We start from the raw sequence: 17,032 nt of genomic DNA on the forward strand, positions 1-17,032 counted from the left end.
GCCGCGTCTCCTCTGCCGTTCCCCTGCTTCCTCTTTGGGGTTCCTCCGGCAGCCTCTCCCCCTTTCCTCCCTCTTCCTCCCGCCTCCCAGCCTCGGACATGCAGGTGTGTCCTCTCTGACTCTGCCTTAGTCAGCTGGGGCTGCTACAACAAAACACCGCAGACTGGGCAGCTGCAGTAACATTTATTTCTCACCCTTCTGGAGCCCAGAAGTCCCGGAGCAAGGTCTGGCAGGGATGGCTTCTCGCTAGGACTCTCTTCCTGACTTATGGATGGCTGCTTTCTCGCTGCGCCTTCACGTGGCAGACAGAGAAAGAAAAGAGAAAGAGGCTAGAAAGAGAGACAGCGCCCTGGTCTCTGTCCTCTTGTAAGGGCACGAATCCCATCTGGGCAGCCCACCCTCGTGGCCGCATCTAAACCTAGCCACCTTCCGAAGGCCCCGCCTCCAAACACTATCGCTTTGGCAGTTAGGACTCTGACATGTGAATTTGGGAGGCACACGAACATTCGGTTCACAACAGACCCCTGCCAGCCTCAGAAGGGTCTCTTGGCAGAAAACCCACGTGGTTCACGGCCCTTCTGTGTCCTGCCTTCTGCAGGGGGAAATTGCAATATGGTCCTTGTGACAAATATCTACGGAGAAGCTGCCCAGTTAGAAGAGACGGTACGTAAAGACAGCCAACGCCACCAGGTTGGAGTCCCTCCTCGGGGGTGCCTGGGTGGGATAGGGCTGGCTCCACGCTGGCCCAGCTGACACGCTAGCCACACACATTGTCAAGAGTGGAGGGATCCAGGAAATGAGTCTCAGCCACAACTGCTGAGGGAGGCTCAGCCAGGACCCAAACACCAAGCACCAAGGGCCACAAGCTGTGTCAAGGAAGAGGCAAAGCGGGAGGCAGGCGGGGCACGGGGGCCTAGGCAAGGAGTGGAGGCCGAGAGCCAGCTCCTATGAGCTGCTGTCAAGGACCGCTGATGCCTTGCTCTTCACAGTCAGACGTGTTTAAACATCTTGAAAGCAACCCTGAGTTCCAGGCCACGGTTATGAGTCTGGTAGGAGCTGATAGGTCTGAAGCACCTGCCTCATGCAAAGTGGCTGGCGGGGAGCAGCTCGGTAGACATGCGTCATACGTGGCCTTGGGCCTGTGTTTCCAACCATGGCCCTGAGGAATGTGAGGCCCAGATGGAGGAGTCCTTCAGAGGCGGTGTGTGTGTGTTGGGGGGGGGGCATGAAGGGGGCCTTTTTCCTGAAGCTGGGGTGAGGAAGATGGGTGCTGAGCTGGCTCGGTGGTCAGGAAAGTAGCGATGTTCCTGACAGAGGAGTCGGTGGGCCTGAAGGTGTGGTCCATGCCAGGAACGTCCAGCCACTGCAGGGTAGGGCTCAGGAAGGCGAGGAAGAAGAAACCGCAGGCGCTGGATGGGGCCCTGGTAGTCCGGTGGAGGCCTTGGCTGCTCTGCAGGTGGCTGGGCTGTCGTGGGGTTTGAGTCGGAAAGGGCTGTGGCTAGAGTTGTAACTCAGGGAGATTCCCCCAGCAGCAAGACACGAGTGACGTGGGGAGGGGACAAGTGTATGAGAACCAGAGGCCTTAATACAGGCTGAGACAGTGACACAGGTGAGCCCACACAGCTGGGTACACAGCCTGGGGCTCCCTCTTTCCTCTGAAGGGCCGCCCGTCGTAATAAGGTTTGGAAAGCGCTCCTTAGACATTTTGCTTTTCTAGTGCGGATGTTTAGGGCAAGCTTCAGTCAGTCTGGATGATCCGCTGAGGTCATTCCAGGGACACCGCAGAGCAGTGCGTTCCTGCGGGGCCTCCCAGCTTCCAGGGGAAGCTTTCCTGCTGAGTGTCCTGGGACCAGGGAGGCCAGGGAAGGGAGCTCCCTCTGCCGTGCAGGCAGCACCCCCCGAGGGAGCTTTCAGGAACCCGCTGTATCATGGCATCGCAAAGCATGGCTGCATCCCAAGAGGAGCCATGTGAACACTGGGCCTCCTGGCTGCCTGGTTGAGGAAGATGCCCCTCGAGACAGTGGAAGGCCTCTGTCCCTGTATCCCCACCCCAGAGACAGTGGCTGCCCAGGGAGCAACTCTCCTGGTACCTGCTACACCCAGAAGCTTGCACCCACACTGCTCAAGGTCTGCGCCCAGAACTGAGCCCACAGAGTCCCGAGGAGCAGTGTGGGGAGAGGGGTAGTTTCAGGGCTTGGGACAAAGACATACTGAGGGTGTGGGAGCTAGTGATTCTCTTCTCCGACTGTTTTAAAACTTTAAAACGGCTCCTCATGGGGTCACGTTGCCTTATGTGTCAACACTCCGTCTGTGCGAGGGGCAGGAACCGCAGTGGGAGAGCAGCAGCCACACTCGCTGCTGTGCTTGGAGCAGGAGTCCGACTCCACCCCACACAGAAGCAGCTCCGACTGTGATGACATGGGGTCCTCCTGCAGGCTCAGTGCTGCCCGGAGCACAGCACACGCCTCGGCACTTTGTCTGCTGTGACCTTGTGAGGCCGGTCTCCCCGATTCTACAGAGAAGTTGCAAGACCTGTCCGAGGTTGCATGGTTGGTCAGTGCCAGAGCTCTGACCCAGCCGGACTGCCAAGGGAAGAGCCCTTTCCGTCCTTCCTTTGGGCCACTTCTGGGTCATCTGACCCGCTTCCCCCCTCCACCAAGTCTGCTGTCTGCTTCCCTATTTCAGGGCTCTGAGTCAGCCCAGCATGGTATGAGGCTGAGATCTCAGGCCGGCCTTGTGCCGCCCCTGGCTGCTCCCACTGCTGGGGTGGCAGCCTTCCACCCCTCAGGTGACATCAGGGCAGTGGGGCAGTGTTGGCGCCCTTTCCCTAGCACCTGCTTGTGTGTCTGCCTCGTGGGCCCCCGCCATAATTAACCCTGGCTCGCTGCCCCTGCAGAGGGACCCGGGCAAGACCTCCCCGACATGATTTCACGGGCCCAGGGGACACTGCAGTCCAGTTTGGAATGTGTCTTTAAGCGGGGATTTGTTACTGCTGGTGGGCTCCTTTCGCCTGTCTTGCAAATGTCTCTGCTCATCAGTAATTGCCCACGAACACAGAGGTCTGTCTGATCTATTTTTAGCTGTCCTCACTGCGGTTCGCAAGCAGGATGAAGCTGGTCACCACTGAGCCTGTCATCAACGAGAAGTATAATGCTGAGGTACTAAGGGGGACTTGCGGGCAAGCCTTTCGCTGTGCAGGAGGTGTGTGGGTCTGCTGCCTGGGTCACACGAGCCTGGCTTCGCTTTCTGCCTTGACCAAAGATGCAGCCCTGGGTCACTCCCTTTCCATTCTGGGGCAGGCCCGAGTCTTCCGAGTCCCTGGACACCCCCTTGGGAGCTGCCACCAAGGTGAAAGGGCTAGGTCAGGGCCTCCATCCAGGCACATGTAGGGCATCGGGGCCACTGAGTGCCCTGGGCTTCGGTGTGGAAGTTCCTTAAAGCTGTCTCAGAGGTGAACCAGTGTGGACCATCTCCCAGACTCCTCTGCGGGTGTCACTGCGGAACCTCTTTGCTCCCAGCCTGAGGATCCCTCAGGATCCGACCAGAGGGAATGTTCAGCACTTGCACTGATTGGGGAAACACAAATTAAAACCTCAGTGGAATTTCACCCCCAGACTAGCAAAAACTAGAGGTTTTCTGATAGTGCAAAATGATGATAAGACATCCTGAAACGGGAACACCTCTCTGTTTCTGGTCAGCTGCAACCCCTTCGGAGAGCGTTTCTGGCAGCTTCTAGTAAAGTAAGCACGCATTTACCGATCATTTGACTTTCCTTGAAAATTCTTATGGCATCGTATTTCCTGCAAATAGGAGCCTCTGCATGCCTTAAGCTAATGACAGACCAGTTGAGCTCCCCAGATTCTGAATCCTGAAGGGAAAGGGCAGTGCTGGTGGCTCCGCGGGACTGATGCCCAGTCTGGCGGTGGAGGAGGGAGCAGAGCTTGGAGCTGGTTCTCTGACTGGAGCAGGCGTGAGAATCACTCACCCTGTGGGCTTGTCTAGTCACAGGTCCCTGGGCCCGTCCCCGTGGTTCCTGCTTGCGTCAGTCTGGGACGGAGCCTGGGGATTCTCATTTCTAGCAGTCCTCCAGTGCTGCTGCTGCTGCTGCTGCTGCTGGGGCTGTTCCGAGGCCACGCTTGGAGAACCACTGGCTCCGTCGTGAAGAGCCTCGGCCTCTTCATCAGCAAGATGCTCTTTCTAAGCCTCAGTTTCTTCCTTTGTGAACTTGGGCAGTAACGGAACACACTCTCAAAAGATGTTAGAAAGAATTAAGATGATGGGTGGAAACCTCTCAGCACCATGCTGTCAGGTCGTAAGTGCTCAGTAAATGTTACCTAGCACTCTCCTCACTTCTACAGATCTGCCTGCCAGTTCTGCTTATATAATCTAGAGACATTCCCAGGTATGTGTGTAAAGGGATTGACAGCGTGCAGTGCTCACACAGCTTATTGTAACGGTGAAAAGTTAGGAACATGACCACCAGCCTTTGAGGGGAGAGTAGTTCAAGGGGTTGTGCAGGGAGGGAGCTAGAGCTAGGGCAGTGAGCTCGGAGGATCTCGAGTGGGGCCTGAAGGGGCCCGAACAGTAGCATCTCACATCTACACCAAACATAAAAACATGCAAAGCAGCACTGATGATTATTTATGGACACAGATGCTCCTCGACTGACGATGGGGTTGTGCCTGATAAACCCATCCTGAGTTGAAAATACTGTAAGTTGAAATGCATTTAACCTACCAAATATCATTTAGCCTAGCTGGTTTCTACTGAACACATATCACTTTTGCGCCATTATAAAGTCAAAGAGTCTTAAGTCGAACAGGGTACCATCTGTATATGCATATGAGTGGGGAAAAAGCACATGATAGTGAAAACACAGAAATGAGGCTGGAGGCTCCCTCTGGGAGGTCCGGGGAAATGGACTTGGACTGGGGCACACAGGAACTTCATGTTTATCTGCAATGTTTTATTTCTTTTTGTAAGAAGGATTTTATTTATTTTTAGAGAGAAGGGAAGGGAGGGAGAGAAACATCAATGTGAGAGAGAAACATCAATCGGTTGCCTCTCATATGTGCCCTGACCAAAGACCGAACCCACAAGCCAGGCAGGTGCCCTGACTGGGGATCGAACTGGCAAACTTCTGCTTCACTGAACGACGCCCAACCCACTGAGCCACACCAGCCAGGGCTGAAATATTTTATTTCTTTAAAAAAAAAAAAGCCAATTGGCAGCATGCCATTAAATTCAGATTTTGGGGTGGTCTAATTTTCACGGTATTGTTTTCTGTGCTTTTCTGTAGTTTGAAGTTGATATGTTTACTTATTTTTCTTATTTTCTCACTTGGTGTTCTCTTAGCTCAGGACACTCACACTACCACCTGTGAGCCTGGCTGGGTGGGTGCTGTGCCTGCCAGCGAGGGCTTGCCTGCTCTTTAATGCGATCTCTGCTCTGAAACCTGCACTCTTGGTCCTGGACAGCCAGACTTCCATGTCCTCAAATGTGAATGTGCTTACAATCCTTATGATGAGCGTTTTCCTCTATATGCATGAGTCCTTGAGAGAGACATGGAAAACTGTTTGGGTCGCTGCCCTTCCTGGACTGGAGCGGCGGTACTCCCAGGTTGTTCCCAGGACCGTCTTCAGTACTGGCACCTGTTTTCAAGAGGGTGCAATAGCTTCTGCAGAATTTCCTTGGCTGGTGGGCCTGGCCGTAAGGCAGGGGACCAGGTTCCTGATTCACCTCTGTTACCAGCTCCATGTGGTGAGCTGCTCAGCTTCTGAGCATCAGAGTATTCATCTGCGAACTAGGGAGGTTGGACTGACGACCTCTAATGAGCCTGCCACTCCATGGGCTGTGATTCTGTGAGGATAAAGGCTGTGATTCTGTGGTATAAAGGCTGTGAGTCTCGGCATGAGCAGACAGCAGAGGGAGACTCGGGGGATGTGCTCCTGCAGGATGCAGTGGGGTTGCAGTGGGGAAACTTTGCAGGCTGCGAGCTGCTTCTAGCCTGGTGCTGCACTTAAGCAGAACTCTGTGAATTTTCCATTACGTTTATGATGAAAGCACCTGCCCATCGGGGAACTTGTATGAGTCTGTGTTTTTTCCAAGGCATTAATTCCACCCAGAAAATGCTCCTAATTTTTATAAGGGAACCCCCTTATAAAACCCTCATGGTCAGCCAGGAGGTGCTGCCGGACCATGTTCCGTGGGGTCTGCTGTTCCAGCCCTGTGTTTCCGAGCACTTTTTCTCTGATCGGTAGAAGAGGGCAGGAGGAGGCCACTGAACATGCCAGGCATCAGGGGAAGTGGCTTGCATGCTCTCGGGATGTGACATGGAGGCTGGTGACCCATGGGAGCAGATGGCCCATTGCCCCACATCACCTGATTGGCCCAAAGGGCTAAGCCGCGCTCCCTGCACCACACTGGACAGAGTCATCTAGCTGGAGACCCCCGACAGTTCAGCCACACTTTGCCTAGCTATGGCATGAGGCATTTTCTAGAGCTGAGACCCCTCAGCCTGGAGCGGGGATGGGGTGAGCAGGGCCTGGCTGACAGGCCTCTCCTGTTCACCTCGTAGGAAGCCCACCCGAAGGAGACAATCTTGGTGCTGCCCAGAGGGGCAGAGCCAGGATGGACACCGGTCCTGTGCCTCAACTACCAGGCTTTGTGCCCTGAATTGCCACAGAGCCACCGGGACTCCAGGGTTTTGCCACCCCTTGCTGTGGACTGGTCACAGCTTTGGTCCCAGGATCCCACTGTCAGGGACTCCCTCCAGTGGCCATTTTTTGACAACTAAAGGGAGCCCTGTTTTTTATAGTGAAGGTTCTCGGCGTAAAGTCCCTTTCGTCTCTTACATGAAAGGCACTCAGACAGTATCTGTCAAATGTAAAACTGTTTCTGGAACTGTATCATTTACCTATTCACCTGGAGTTTATGGAGCGTTTACTATGTGCCCGGCACTTTTTAAAGCACTTGGGATACATTAGTGTACAAATAAAAACACAAATCTCTGTCCTTGAAGAACTGACAGTCTGCTGGCATTGGGAGAGACAGATACAATAAACATAAGAAACAGGTCAATTCTAGATCCTGCTGTCTGCAAAAACATGGATGAACCTGGAGGACATTATGCCAAGTGAAATAAGTCAGACACAGTGAGAAAAATATTGCATGATCCAATTTGTATGTAGGACCTAGAAAAAGTCAAATTCATAGAGGAGAAAGTGGAGGGGTGGTTACCGGGAGTGCTGGCTGAGGTGGAGGGATGGGGGGATGTTGGTCCCAGGGTACAATTTCTCAGTTACAAGTATTGAGGATCTAATGCCCAGTATAGTGATTATAGTAAATAATACTGTGTCATATACCGAAAACTTGCTAAGAAAGTGAATCTCAGATACTCTTTTTTTAAAAAATATATTTTTAGGTTTTTATTTATTTATTTTTAGAGAGGGAAGGGAGGGAGGGAGGGAGGGAGGAAGAGAGAGAGAGAGAGAGAGAGACATCAATGTGCGGTTGCTGGGGGGCCGTGGCCTGCAGCCCAGGCATGTGCCCTGACTGGGAATCGAACCTGCAATGCTTTGGTTCGCAGCCCACACTCAATCCACTGAGCTACGCCAGCCAGGGCTCAGATACTCTTAACACACAGAGAAATGGTGACTAGGTAAGGAGATGGTTATGCTAATTAGCTTGGCTGTAGTCATAATTTCACTATGTGTACACTGTACTTTGCCGTGTATAATGCACATTCACATTTTTGTGCGCATTAAACATGGGATTAGAATACCCATGGAATGTAATCATTATACCCATGTATAATGTGCATCCTTATTTTTCCCTCAAAAATATGGACAAAAAAAGTGCGCCTTATACATGGCAAAATGTGGTATATCAAAACATGTTGCACACCTGAAATACATACAATTTATTTTTTTAAAAAGATTTTATTTATTTATTTTCAGAGAGAGGGGAAGGGAGGGAGAAAGAGAGAGAGAGAGAAACATTGAGCAGCTGCCTTTCACGCGGCCCCAACCGGGACCTGGCCTGCAACCCAGGCGTGTGCCCTGACAGGGAATGGAGCCGGCGACCTTTCAGTTCGCAAACATTTAAAAACCAAATAGGGTACATTTTAATGTTTCACAATATGGTAGCCAGTACACACATGTGGCTACTTAAAGTAGTTAAAATTTTTTAAATATTAAAATTTGCCCTGGCTGGCGTAGCTCAGTGGATTGAGCGAGGGCTGGGAACCAAAGTGTCCAGGTTCGATTCCCAGCCAGGGCACATGCCTGGGTTGCAGGCCATAACCCCCAGCAACCGCACATTGATGTTTCTCTCTCTCTGTCTCTCCCTCCCTTCCCTCTCTAAAAATAAATAAATAAAATCTGAAAAAAAAGTTATTAAAAATATTAAAATTTACTTCCTTAGTCACATTCATCACATTCCATGTATTTAACCGCTGTAAGTGGCTCATGGCGCAGATACAGAACATTTCCATCATTGTAGAAAGTTCTACTAGACAGCGTGCTCTAGAGTGTGTTGCTGGTAGGCATGTGCCTTGAAAAAACTAGAGCAAGAGTTTTAAAAAAGAGTGGTGTGGGCTTTGGGGGCAGTTCGGGTAATCGAGGTGTGCCTAATTTGGAAGCTTTTGAACCAAACCTTGAGGGAGGCGAAGAAGTGAGCCGTGGGGATGCCTGGGAGAAGGGCGTCCCAGGCAGAGCAGACTGGCAGGGCAGAGGCGGCCGTGCGCCCATTCAGTGGGGGTGGGGAGGGCAGCACGGACGCTGCGATGGGGGGCTGGTCATGCAGAGCCCTAGAGATCGCTGTTACCCTGCCGACACCTATCCGGGCCCAGAGATAAGAGTACAAAAAGGTTCGCACGGCACTGTCGGTAGCAGCAAAAGTTGGAGGTGACACGATCGTCGGTGGGAATGGGGACGCCTTTGTGCAGTGATCGGGCAGGGTGAAGGTGAGAGGTAGGGCGTGCCCGGAAGGCATCCTGGAGGCGTGGGCTGCCCTGCGAGGGCCGTCACCCACCCCCGTACGCTGGGAATATCCCGGGCGCTCCCGGGAGCTGGGTTTTGACGTGGCCCCGGGGGTGGCTGTGCTCACTGTTCTTAGTCTCCTCCACTGTGAGAGGCAGAGGCCAGGGGCTGCTGAGGCCTTCAGACCCTAAACCCACCCTAGTTGGGAACGGTCGCCAGTGGCGAGGGAGTCGTCCAGATGCTGAGATCACAGCCCGTGGACCACCGGGCAGGGCTAGAGAATCCGAGCAGAGGGTGGGGAACCGTGGGCTTGAAGTGGAAGACGCAGGGTGGCCACTCTGACTGTCTTCCCCGTCCCCACCAACTATGCTTCCCTGGCAGCGAATGGTCAAGAACCTGGAGAAGGAGCTGGCACTGCTCAAGCAGGAGTTAGCCATCCATGACAGCCTGGTAAGGGGCTGGAGGTGGGGCTGGGGTGACTACAATATTCGAGGGACTGAGTCAGGTCGGGGGGCAGAAGTACTAGGTGGGGAGGGGGCAAGAGGGTCAGGGCAGGGAGGCTGGATGGGCAGAAGGTCTGGGTGGACTGGGGGCCAGATGGGTAAGGGGGCCACATAGGCAGGGAGGCTGGAGGGACAAAGACTGTGGGGGAGAGGCTAGGGGACCAGTGCTGCCTGGTGGACAGAGGCGTTGGGTGGTCAGGGAACAGAGGCAGGCAGTGGGCAGGAGGAAAAGGGGAAGGGGGCTAGAGGCCTGTCGGGTTAGGGTGCGGGGCCGACAACATGATGGGTCAGGATCAGGGGAGGTGGGGCAGGCTGGGGGTGTGGCGGGGTGGCTGCAAGGAGCCGGGAGTGCCGGGGCTGGGGTTGGAGTCCTCCGGCAGCCTGCCTGGGTTGCTGCTCACGGCCCAGAGGGGCCTCAAGGCAGGTGCAGCCACCGCTCTCCCACGGCCCTCGTCTCAGAATCTGCCAGCAGCACCCCCTTGGCTTGGAGGAGCAGGCCCACGCTGGGGAGCCTTTGCTTCCCTCACCGACTCCGCTGTCCCTTGCTGACTGGCAGGCACACCTGGCCCTCTGTGAGTCAGGCTCTCTCCACCAGGACCTGGTGGTGAAGGGGGTGGAGCAGGCTCGGTGGCCAGGGCCTGTGCCCATCCTCCCCACCACAGTTCTCAGAATGTCCCCCGCTGCCCCTGCGTGGGCTTAGGTGCTTCAAGTTCATGGACATGTATGTCATCCTCCTCCAAGGCCAACCGCTCCCTGGTGAACTACGATGCCCTGGATGAAATTCAGATTGCCGAGATCAACTCCCAGGTGCGGAGGTACCTGGAGGGGACGCTGGACGAGATTGACGTAAGGAGCCCCTCCTCGGGACCCCCATGTCCAACCAACCAGGGCATCTCAGACCTGGGCACACCCCAACATGTGCTGTGCTGGCCATGGAACCTGACACTGAGTGGGTGCAATGGGTGTAGGGTGGGTGGTGGTGGACCCCTGGCCTCAGAGCCCCTTCAGCCCACCAAGGTCTCAGCGTCCATGTATAGGGTTACGAGGCTGTGGGTACCCCACGGAATGGCTAGCAGCCTGAACAGCTGTACACACAGGAGGCAGTCCACCCCGGGACACAAGCGGGTCCTGGCGCCGGGCTGCCCTGGATCGAATACCAGCTAAGCTGTCTCCTTGCTGAGTGACCTCAGTGAAATGCCCACCCTGTGTATTTTGGGAGCCCCACCTATAGAGTGGGGAATGGAACCGAGCTGGGATGAAGCGAGCTGTAGCACCTCCGGTGCTGGCTGTAGCAGGTGGAATAAGGCCACTAAAGGATGATGATCATGCTGGTTGTCTATAAGACAGACCCGTAAGACCCACGTTGGAGTGGGCCAAGGAGGGAGACAGCCACATAGGAAAGGGCCCTGAGAGGGGAAGATACATCGTGGTTTTACAGTGCAGGCCAGCAAACTCTTCATCGGGGAGCTGCACGGGCAGACCCCCCATCCTGTTACCGTGGGCAGCTGGGACAACCGAGGGGTGGGCTCTTCTTGCCTGCCCTGTAAGAGCTGCCCCAGACTGACCCTGGGTCAAGGGTAATGCTCGTGGGTTGTGGGGCCAAGAGGGAGACGGATGGCCTTCCTCCAGCCACAAGCCTGTGTGTGTCTGTACCCACATAGAAAGGTTTGTAAGGGAACCTCGTGAAAGTCAGCAAGAGCTGGGGACAACAAATTTTATTTAAATTTTCCTTGGTATTTTCAAGAACTAGAGTCGTTTTGACTTTACAGAGATCTCCACTTAGAAAAGGTGGTTTTTGTAGCCCTAGTGGATACTTAGGTTGAAAACTACTAATCAGGTGTTCCCCGTTCTTGAGAAGGCTTGTGCTGCCACTCTTGTCGAAAGGCTGTTTGCAGATGCCCTGTTCTTGAGACAGATGGTCAGTGCCTAGCCCAGGGCTCCCGGCTTCTCCGAGAACGGAGACGCAGCCTGGGCCCCATGGTGCCAGGATCTAACGTCTGCCTAGCTCTCTTCTCTGCAGATCATTAACCTCAGACAGATCCGGGAGGTGTTCAACCAGTTCCGGGTGGTTCTGAGGTAAGGGACCCTCCCGACCCACCCAGCCCCTCCGTCGGACTGCTGTCTTCACTTCCTGTGGTTTGGACGTGTCTCCGAGCACACACATGTCTCTCTCAGGCGTAAGGAGCCAGATGGGAGTCTTCGGGATGTGCCCAGGCCCCTGGTGCCCCGAAAGGCTCTGCCCCTGCGCGCTCAGATCCTCCCACCCTTCCCTTCCCCGGGGGAAGCCTGGACGACAGCCCTCCACTCAAGGGCTACTTGGAGAGGAGGCAGCCCCTAGTGGATGTTTCCTGAGTTCATCCACTGCCCAGGACCCCCTGAGCGTGGCCAGAGCAGGGCATCGTGATTAATCTCTGCTCCCCAAGCCCCGCCTCAGGAGGCACTTGTGGTTTCTTTGGGTACATATATCCCTGTGGCCTGAGTGGCTTATGTTGGGTGTTGGGTAGTATCACAGACGCTGATCACATGGTTCCAAAGGGCTGCTCGAGACAGAGCCCAGGTGGGGAAGTGGGGTCCCAGTGCAGGCTTACAGTCCTGTTCAAGTCGTCTTGGAGCAGTTGAGCCTGGCACGTCGGGTGGGCGCTGCAGATTTACGGGCTTGACGATGGGCATTATGTGCAGTGGGGATTCAGGGCATAGAGTGAGCTGCTTTGGCCTGTTCTGGTTCGTAGTAGAGGCCTGGCTCCTGTGCAAGGGGCCATGCCCAAATGACTTCTAACTCGAGTACATGGCTCAGCATGGCCCCCAGTGTGAAGTTTTCTTTCACTCTCTCCCCCAAGCCAACAAGAACAGGAAGTAGAGTCCAGTCTGCGCCGGAAGTACACACTCATAGACAAGAATGACTTTGCAGCCATTTCTGCTGTCCAGAAGGTAAGCACAGTTGCCTTTTGCTGACAGCATTCGTGTCAGGTTTTCCTATCCCCAGTCCTTTCCAGAGGCCGCAAGTGTCCTGCACTAAAGCCAGTCTGGGAACAGGTAAAGGTGACACCAGGATGAGTGTGGGGTGACCTGTGCAAGAGTAAACCACGTATGGTTCAAAATGATCTCCAGAACTGGAGACAAGGCTAGTAACAAGCAGGACCAATTCCTGAAGTTGGGTGGGAACAGCCCTTAGGATCCTCAGGGTGTGGAGTCAAACACCAGATCAGTGAGAGGAGTTAATGTGGAAAGTGGACCTTTGATGGGGTGGTCAGAGACAGATTTCTGGGGACAGCCTGAAGCTAACAGCAGCAGCAGCCACCACATCTTGGCGTGGGCTAAACATGCCCATCTCAGCCTTGGGCCCATACACACTTGGGTGCCCGAGGGGCCCCTGCTCTTCATCTAACCCTGGGCCCTGTGGCTGGCCTCTATCCAGGCAGGGCTTATAGATGCTGATGGTCACCTGGTTGGCGAGCCTGACGGACAAGGCTTCGGAGTTGGGGTTGCCCCTTTTTCTGCCAAATCCGGGAAGAAAGCCAAGTCCAAGAAGACATTGAAAGAGCAGCTCGGGTAAGTGACCTTCCTGCTGCTCTGCTTGGTCGGTACCTGGCCCTCCTTGGCTGGTGAAAGGGAGGACAAACTATCGTCCTTTTCCCCCCTGATGTCTTAGCAACTATATGGTCACAGTGCATGTCACTGCTGCCAATACCAGTAACGTCTGCGGGGCCCAGGCGGGTCTGGCCACTTCTCATCTGCACAGCAACCCCATGAGTTGGGAGTTCATTTTACTGATGAGGAAATCGAGGCTCAGAAAGGGGAAATCACTTTCAAGGTCACACTGCTGCTGGTAGTCAAGCTGAAGTGAGAAGCCGCGCCAGCATTTGTTCTCCAGTATCTCACGTGGAAACCCCACCTCCCAACAGGGTCCTTCTGGGGCACTCACACCACCCTAAAGCTCCAGCTGACCTTTCAGGCGAGACCCTTTGTGTGTGCAAGGTGGGAAGAGGGTCAGGGTTCACTCAATGAGCCACTCTTATTAAGCCACGTTGTGCATCACGTGTACAGTGGTGGACAGGTTCTGGAGCACGGGTTCTGGAGGCGATGCCTGTGTTCACCTCCTTACTCTACGTTCTTCACCCATGGGGTCACCTTGTTTAAGGCATGAGAGCCTCTCTGTGCCTTGATTTCTCATCTCTAAAATGGGAATAATAAGCCTGGTGGGGTAGGTCAGTTGGTCAGAGCATTGTCCTGATACCCCAAGATTTCGGGTTCGATCCCCAGTTAGGGCACACTCAAGAATCAACCAGTAAATGCATAAATAAATAGAATGACAAATTGATGTTTCTCTCTCTCTCTCCCTTCCTTCCTCTCTCTCTCTCTCTCTGAAATCAGTAAGTTAAAATTTAAAACATAAAGTGGGAATAATAATAGCATCAGAGTCCCTGGGGTTGTTGTGAGGGTGAGTGAGCAAATGCAGTCCCTGTACCAGGAAAGGAAATGGGAGTCTGTCGTTACTGTACAGCCGGGTGCAGAGTTGGGTAGCAGGGATTGCTGACGCCCCTGGCTGCCTCCTGCTCTCCAGGAAGGGCAGTTACACCCTAGCACTCTCTGTTCGGCCGCCAGGTAATCGGTGCAATAATAGGGGGATCGATGCTTGCTCCCTCCCCCACCAAAGCACATCTGTTACAAGAAAATGAAAAGAGGAGGAAACAGCAGAAAGAACTGCGGGCATCCATCCTCCTGTCAGCTCAGGCCTGCTCAGATGTGCCTCTCTGCGGGGAGGACCCGTGTGTCATCACTTGGAGAGGGCAGGTGGCCACTTTCCTGGGGGCTGGGGTGGTCACTGATGTAGGCTGGGAGGGAGTGCAGGTCCTGGACAGTCAGAGCAGACCTGTCCTGCTTTCCCACTGGTCCACAGGCAGACCCAGCCTGGATGGCGGCTCTGCAGCTCTTTCCCAGAGATTCCTGTGTGACTAGTACCTCAGCAGCCAGCTGGTCCTGTGAGCAGCCTGCAGCCACCCTCCAGGTTCCTGTGCTTTCACACCTGGGGATGGATGTCCTACTCTTCCCAGCTGTCTCCTGCTGAGACTGCTGAAGGGACAGTTCCTTATCCTCATAAAAAGGAGAAGGCTCTCCTCTTTCTCTTCAGCTGCGTGGTGGCTCAAGGTCATACTCTTTGCCCTCTGGCCTAGGCATGTGGCCAAGACAGGGGCTGAGCAGGATGGCACTTCTGGTGTGTAAGTGCTGAGAAAGGTCACTCCGTGAGCGTGGGAGACACCTCCCTGCGCCTGACGGAGCCCTGGGGTCTCCCTGCCTTCCCCTTCCAGCTCCGCGGCAAGGAAGGATGGGGCCGGCAGCCCTGTGAGCGGCAAGGACGTGGACATTTCCACCTCCAAGACCCAGCTGACCGCATCCTCCAAAGATGGAGATGTGAAAGACATGCTTTCGCGGGACCGGGAGACCTCCAACTTCGAGACCCTTCCCTCCGAGTCGCCCAAGGAGGAACAGCGCCCACCCAGGTGACCGTCTGACACTAGCTCCTGCACCAGGTCATCCAAAACCAGAGCGTGATCCACAACACGTAAAGAGCACCTGCAGATAAAACAGGCAAAGACTAGGAGCATGGTTCAAAAGCAAGAAACATGGTGGCTGTACACATGCAAGATGGTCCCACATCAGGAGTCATCCAGGATATACAATTATTAATTGATTAATTAGTTTTAGGGAGGGGTGAAGGGAGGGAGAAAGAGGAGAGAAACATCGACATGAGAAGCGTCGATCTGCTTGTGGCCTCTTGCACGCACCCGGACTGAGGACTGGACTGGCCACCTTTTCCTTGCAGGTTGACTCCCAACCAGCTGAGCCACACCGGTCAGGGGAGGGCACGCAATTACACATGGAATCATTTAGACCCTCCAGACAGCCATTATTTTAATAATTGAATTTACATACTTTTGGAATAAGTAATGTACTTAAAATTTTTTCAAGATATTAGACCCTTTTCTTCCAGCTACAATTACTCTAGTGAGTGAGTAATTACGTGTTTAGGAATCTATCCTGAGGAAATAATTAAGAGAGATGTGGAAAAAGATTTATGCAAAAAAAAGTTCATTGCATCATTAATTTAAAAGGCAAACAAGCCATTTTGTAAAAACACCTTAATAGCCAACATTAGAGAAAGGGCTCTGAGTGAATTATTATCTCCTCCCTTAAAATATACATGGATGAACATGAAGAATTTTTTTCCTCTAGCCTGTGAGCACACTGCCAAACATTCAGAGAATCTGAAAGAACTGTACAGCGAACAGCCCCTTGATTTTGCAGCCAACGTGTTACCATACTTCTTTCATCATGTGTCCGTCTTTCTCTCCTTTCCTCCATCCGTGCGCTTCACAGTAGGGTGCAGACAAGGCCCTTCCCCGGCCCCAGCGCCCCGTCTTACATCTCATGAACTGGAGTGCTCAAAGGGATTGTCATAGCATGAAAGAGTGCTTCTGAGGAGAAAGATGTAAAGTTTTATATACCACATGATCCCAAACATTTAAAAACCTATCAGAGAAATCCCTGGAGGAGATACACTGAAGTGTGGCTGTCAATAGGTAGTGAGTGGTCGTTTTGCCTTCTGTGTGTCACACACTGATTCCCTTGCTGTCCTCACTTTCCTCAGGGCTCATGTGCCCTTGTGTGCTGAGTAACACAGAGACGGGGGAGTGATTCCTGCAGTCCAGCTCCTGTCTGGTGGCGGCGGGGGGTGGTGCCCAGGAATGCTGGCCTCCCGCTCCCAAAGCCCCAGGGCAGAAAGGTGAAGTGCCCTGTGGCTCTAAGATAGCTGTCTCCCCACCTTGCCCCGCAACCCCACTCCCTCTTCAGGCCTAGCACCCCACCCTCCAAGCCTGTGGCCTTTGAGGATTTTAAGAACGAGCGAGGGAGTGAGATCAACCGCATCTTCAAAGAAAACAAGTCCATCCTGAACGAGCGGAGGAAAAGGGCCAGCGAGATCACACAGCGCATCAATGCCATCAAGCAGGAGATTGACGTGACCAAGGCGGCGTTAGATTTCCAGAAGTCACTGCGGGAAAAGCAAGGTAAATGTGATGGGACGGGGCGGCTGGGGCCTGGGGGATCGAAGGCATCCTGCTTAGAATACGGCCACCTGGGCACTGGAGGACGGGGATGGGAGGGCCCACCTGGGGTGTTAGGATGTAGCCTTCATCCCTGGGCCATCACTGGGCTGTAGTCAGCCCTGGGGAGCCACAGGGTCCTTCCCTGCCAGCCCGCCTCTTCCTGTGGGTCCCCCATTATTGCTTTATCTCAGATCCAGGGGCTAGCCTTCCGTCTACAGGGTTGCTGCTGCCTCCCTATGGAGAAACATGCTTTTGGTCTTATAGGGACTTCTCCAGGGAGAGGGTTGGCTGGGGACCCCCACAAGGTCCCTGGGTCCTGGTGTGGTCTCTTCACTGCTCACAGTGGTCTGGCTGGGGTGGGAATGCTGGTCAAGACATGAGAATCCAGGAGAGCAATGAGAATGTACATGCCAGAGGGCCAAGGGACTCACTGTCACTAGTACCA

At 53.9% G+C, this 17,032-nt stretch overlaps 1 protein-coding gene across 3 annotated transcripts in view; it reads left to right on the plus strand.

Annotated features, from left to right (window-relative positions):
- The window catches only part of KIF9 (kinesin family member 9), a 42,651-nt gene that overhangs the window by 19,081 nt on the left and 6,538 nt on the right, over window positions 1-17,032 (plus strand). For all 3 annotated transcript variants that reach the window (XM_045856839.1, XM_045856840.1, XM_045856841.1), the window contains 9 exons: window positions 599-663; window positions 3,081-3,158; window positions 9,363-9,431; window positions 10,226-10,330; window positions 11,505-11,560; window positions 12,322-12,412; window positions 12,900-13,033; window positions 14,791-14,982; window positions 16,334-16,548. In XM_045856839.1, the coding sequence (XP_045712795.1) occupies window positions 599-663; window positions 3,081-3,158; window positions 9,363-9,431; window positions 10,226-10,330; window positions 11,505-11,560; window positions 12,322-12,412; window positions 12,900-13,033; window positions 14,791-14,982; window positions 16,334-16,548 (1,005 nt within the window). The remainder of the gene's footprint in view (window positions 1-598; window positions 664-3,080; window positions 3,159-9,362; window positions 9,432-10,225; window positions 10,331-11,504; window positions 11,561-12,321; window positions 12,413-12,899; window positions 13,034-14,790; window positions 14,983-16,333; window positions 16,549-17,032) is intronic.

The sequence above is a fragment of the Phyllostomus hastatus genome, unplaced genomic scaffold (assembly GCF_019186645.2).
Source record: "Phyllostomus hastatus isolate PE091 unplaced genomic scaffold, TTU_PhHast_1.1 phas_scaffold_129, whole genome shotgun sequence".
NCBI classification, from domain to species: domain Eukaryota; kingdom Metazoa; phylum Chordata; class Mammalia; order Chiroptera; family Phyllostomidae; genus Phyllostomus; species Phyllostomus hastatus.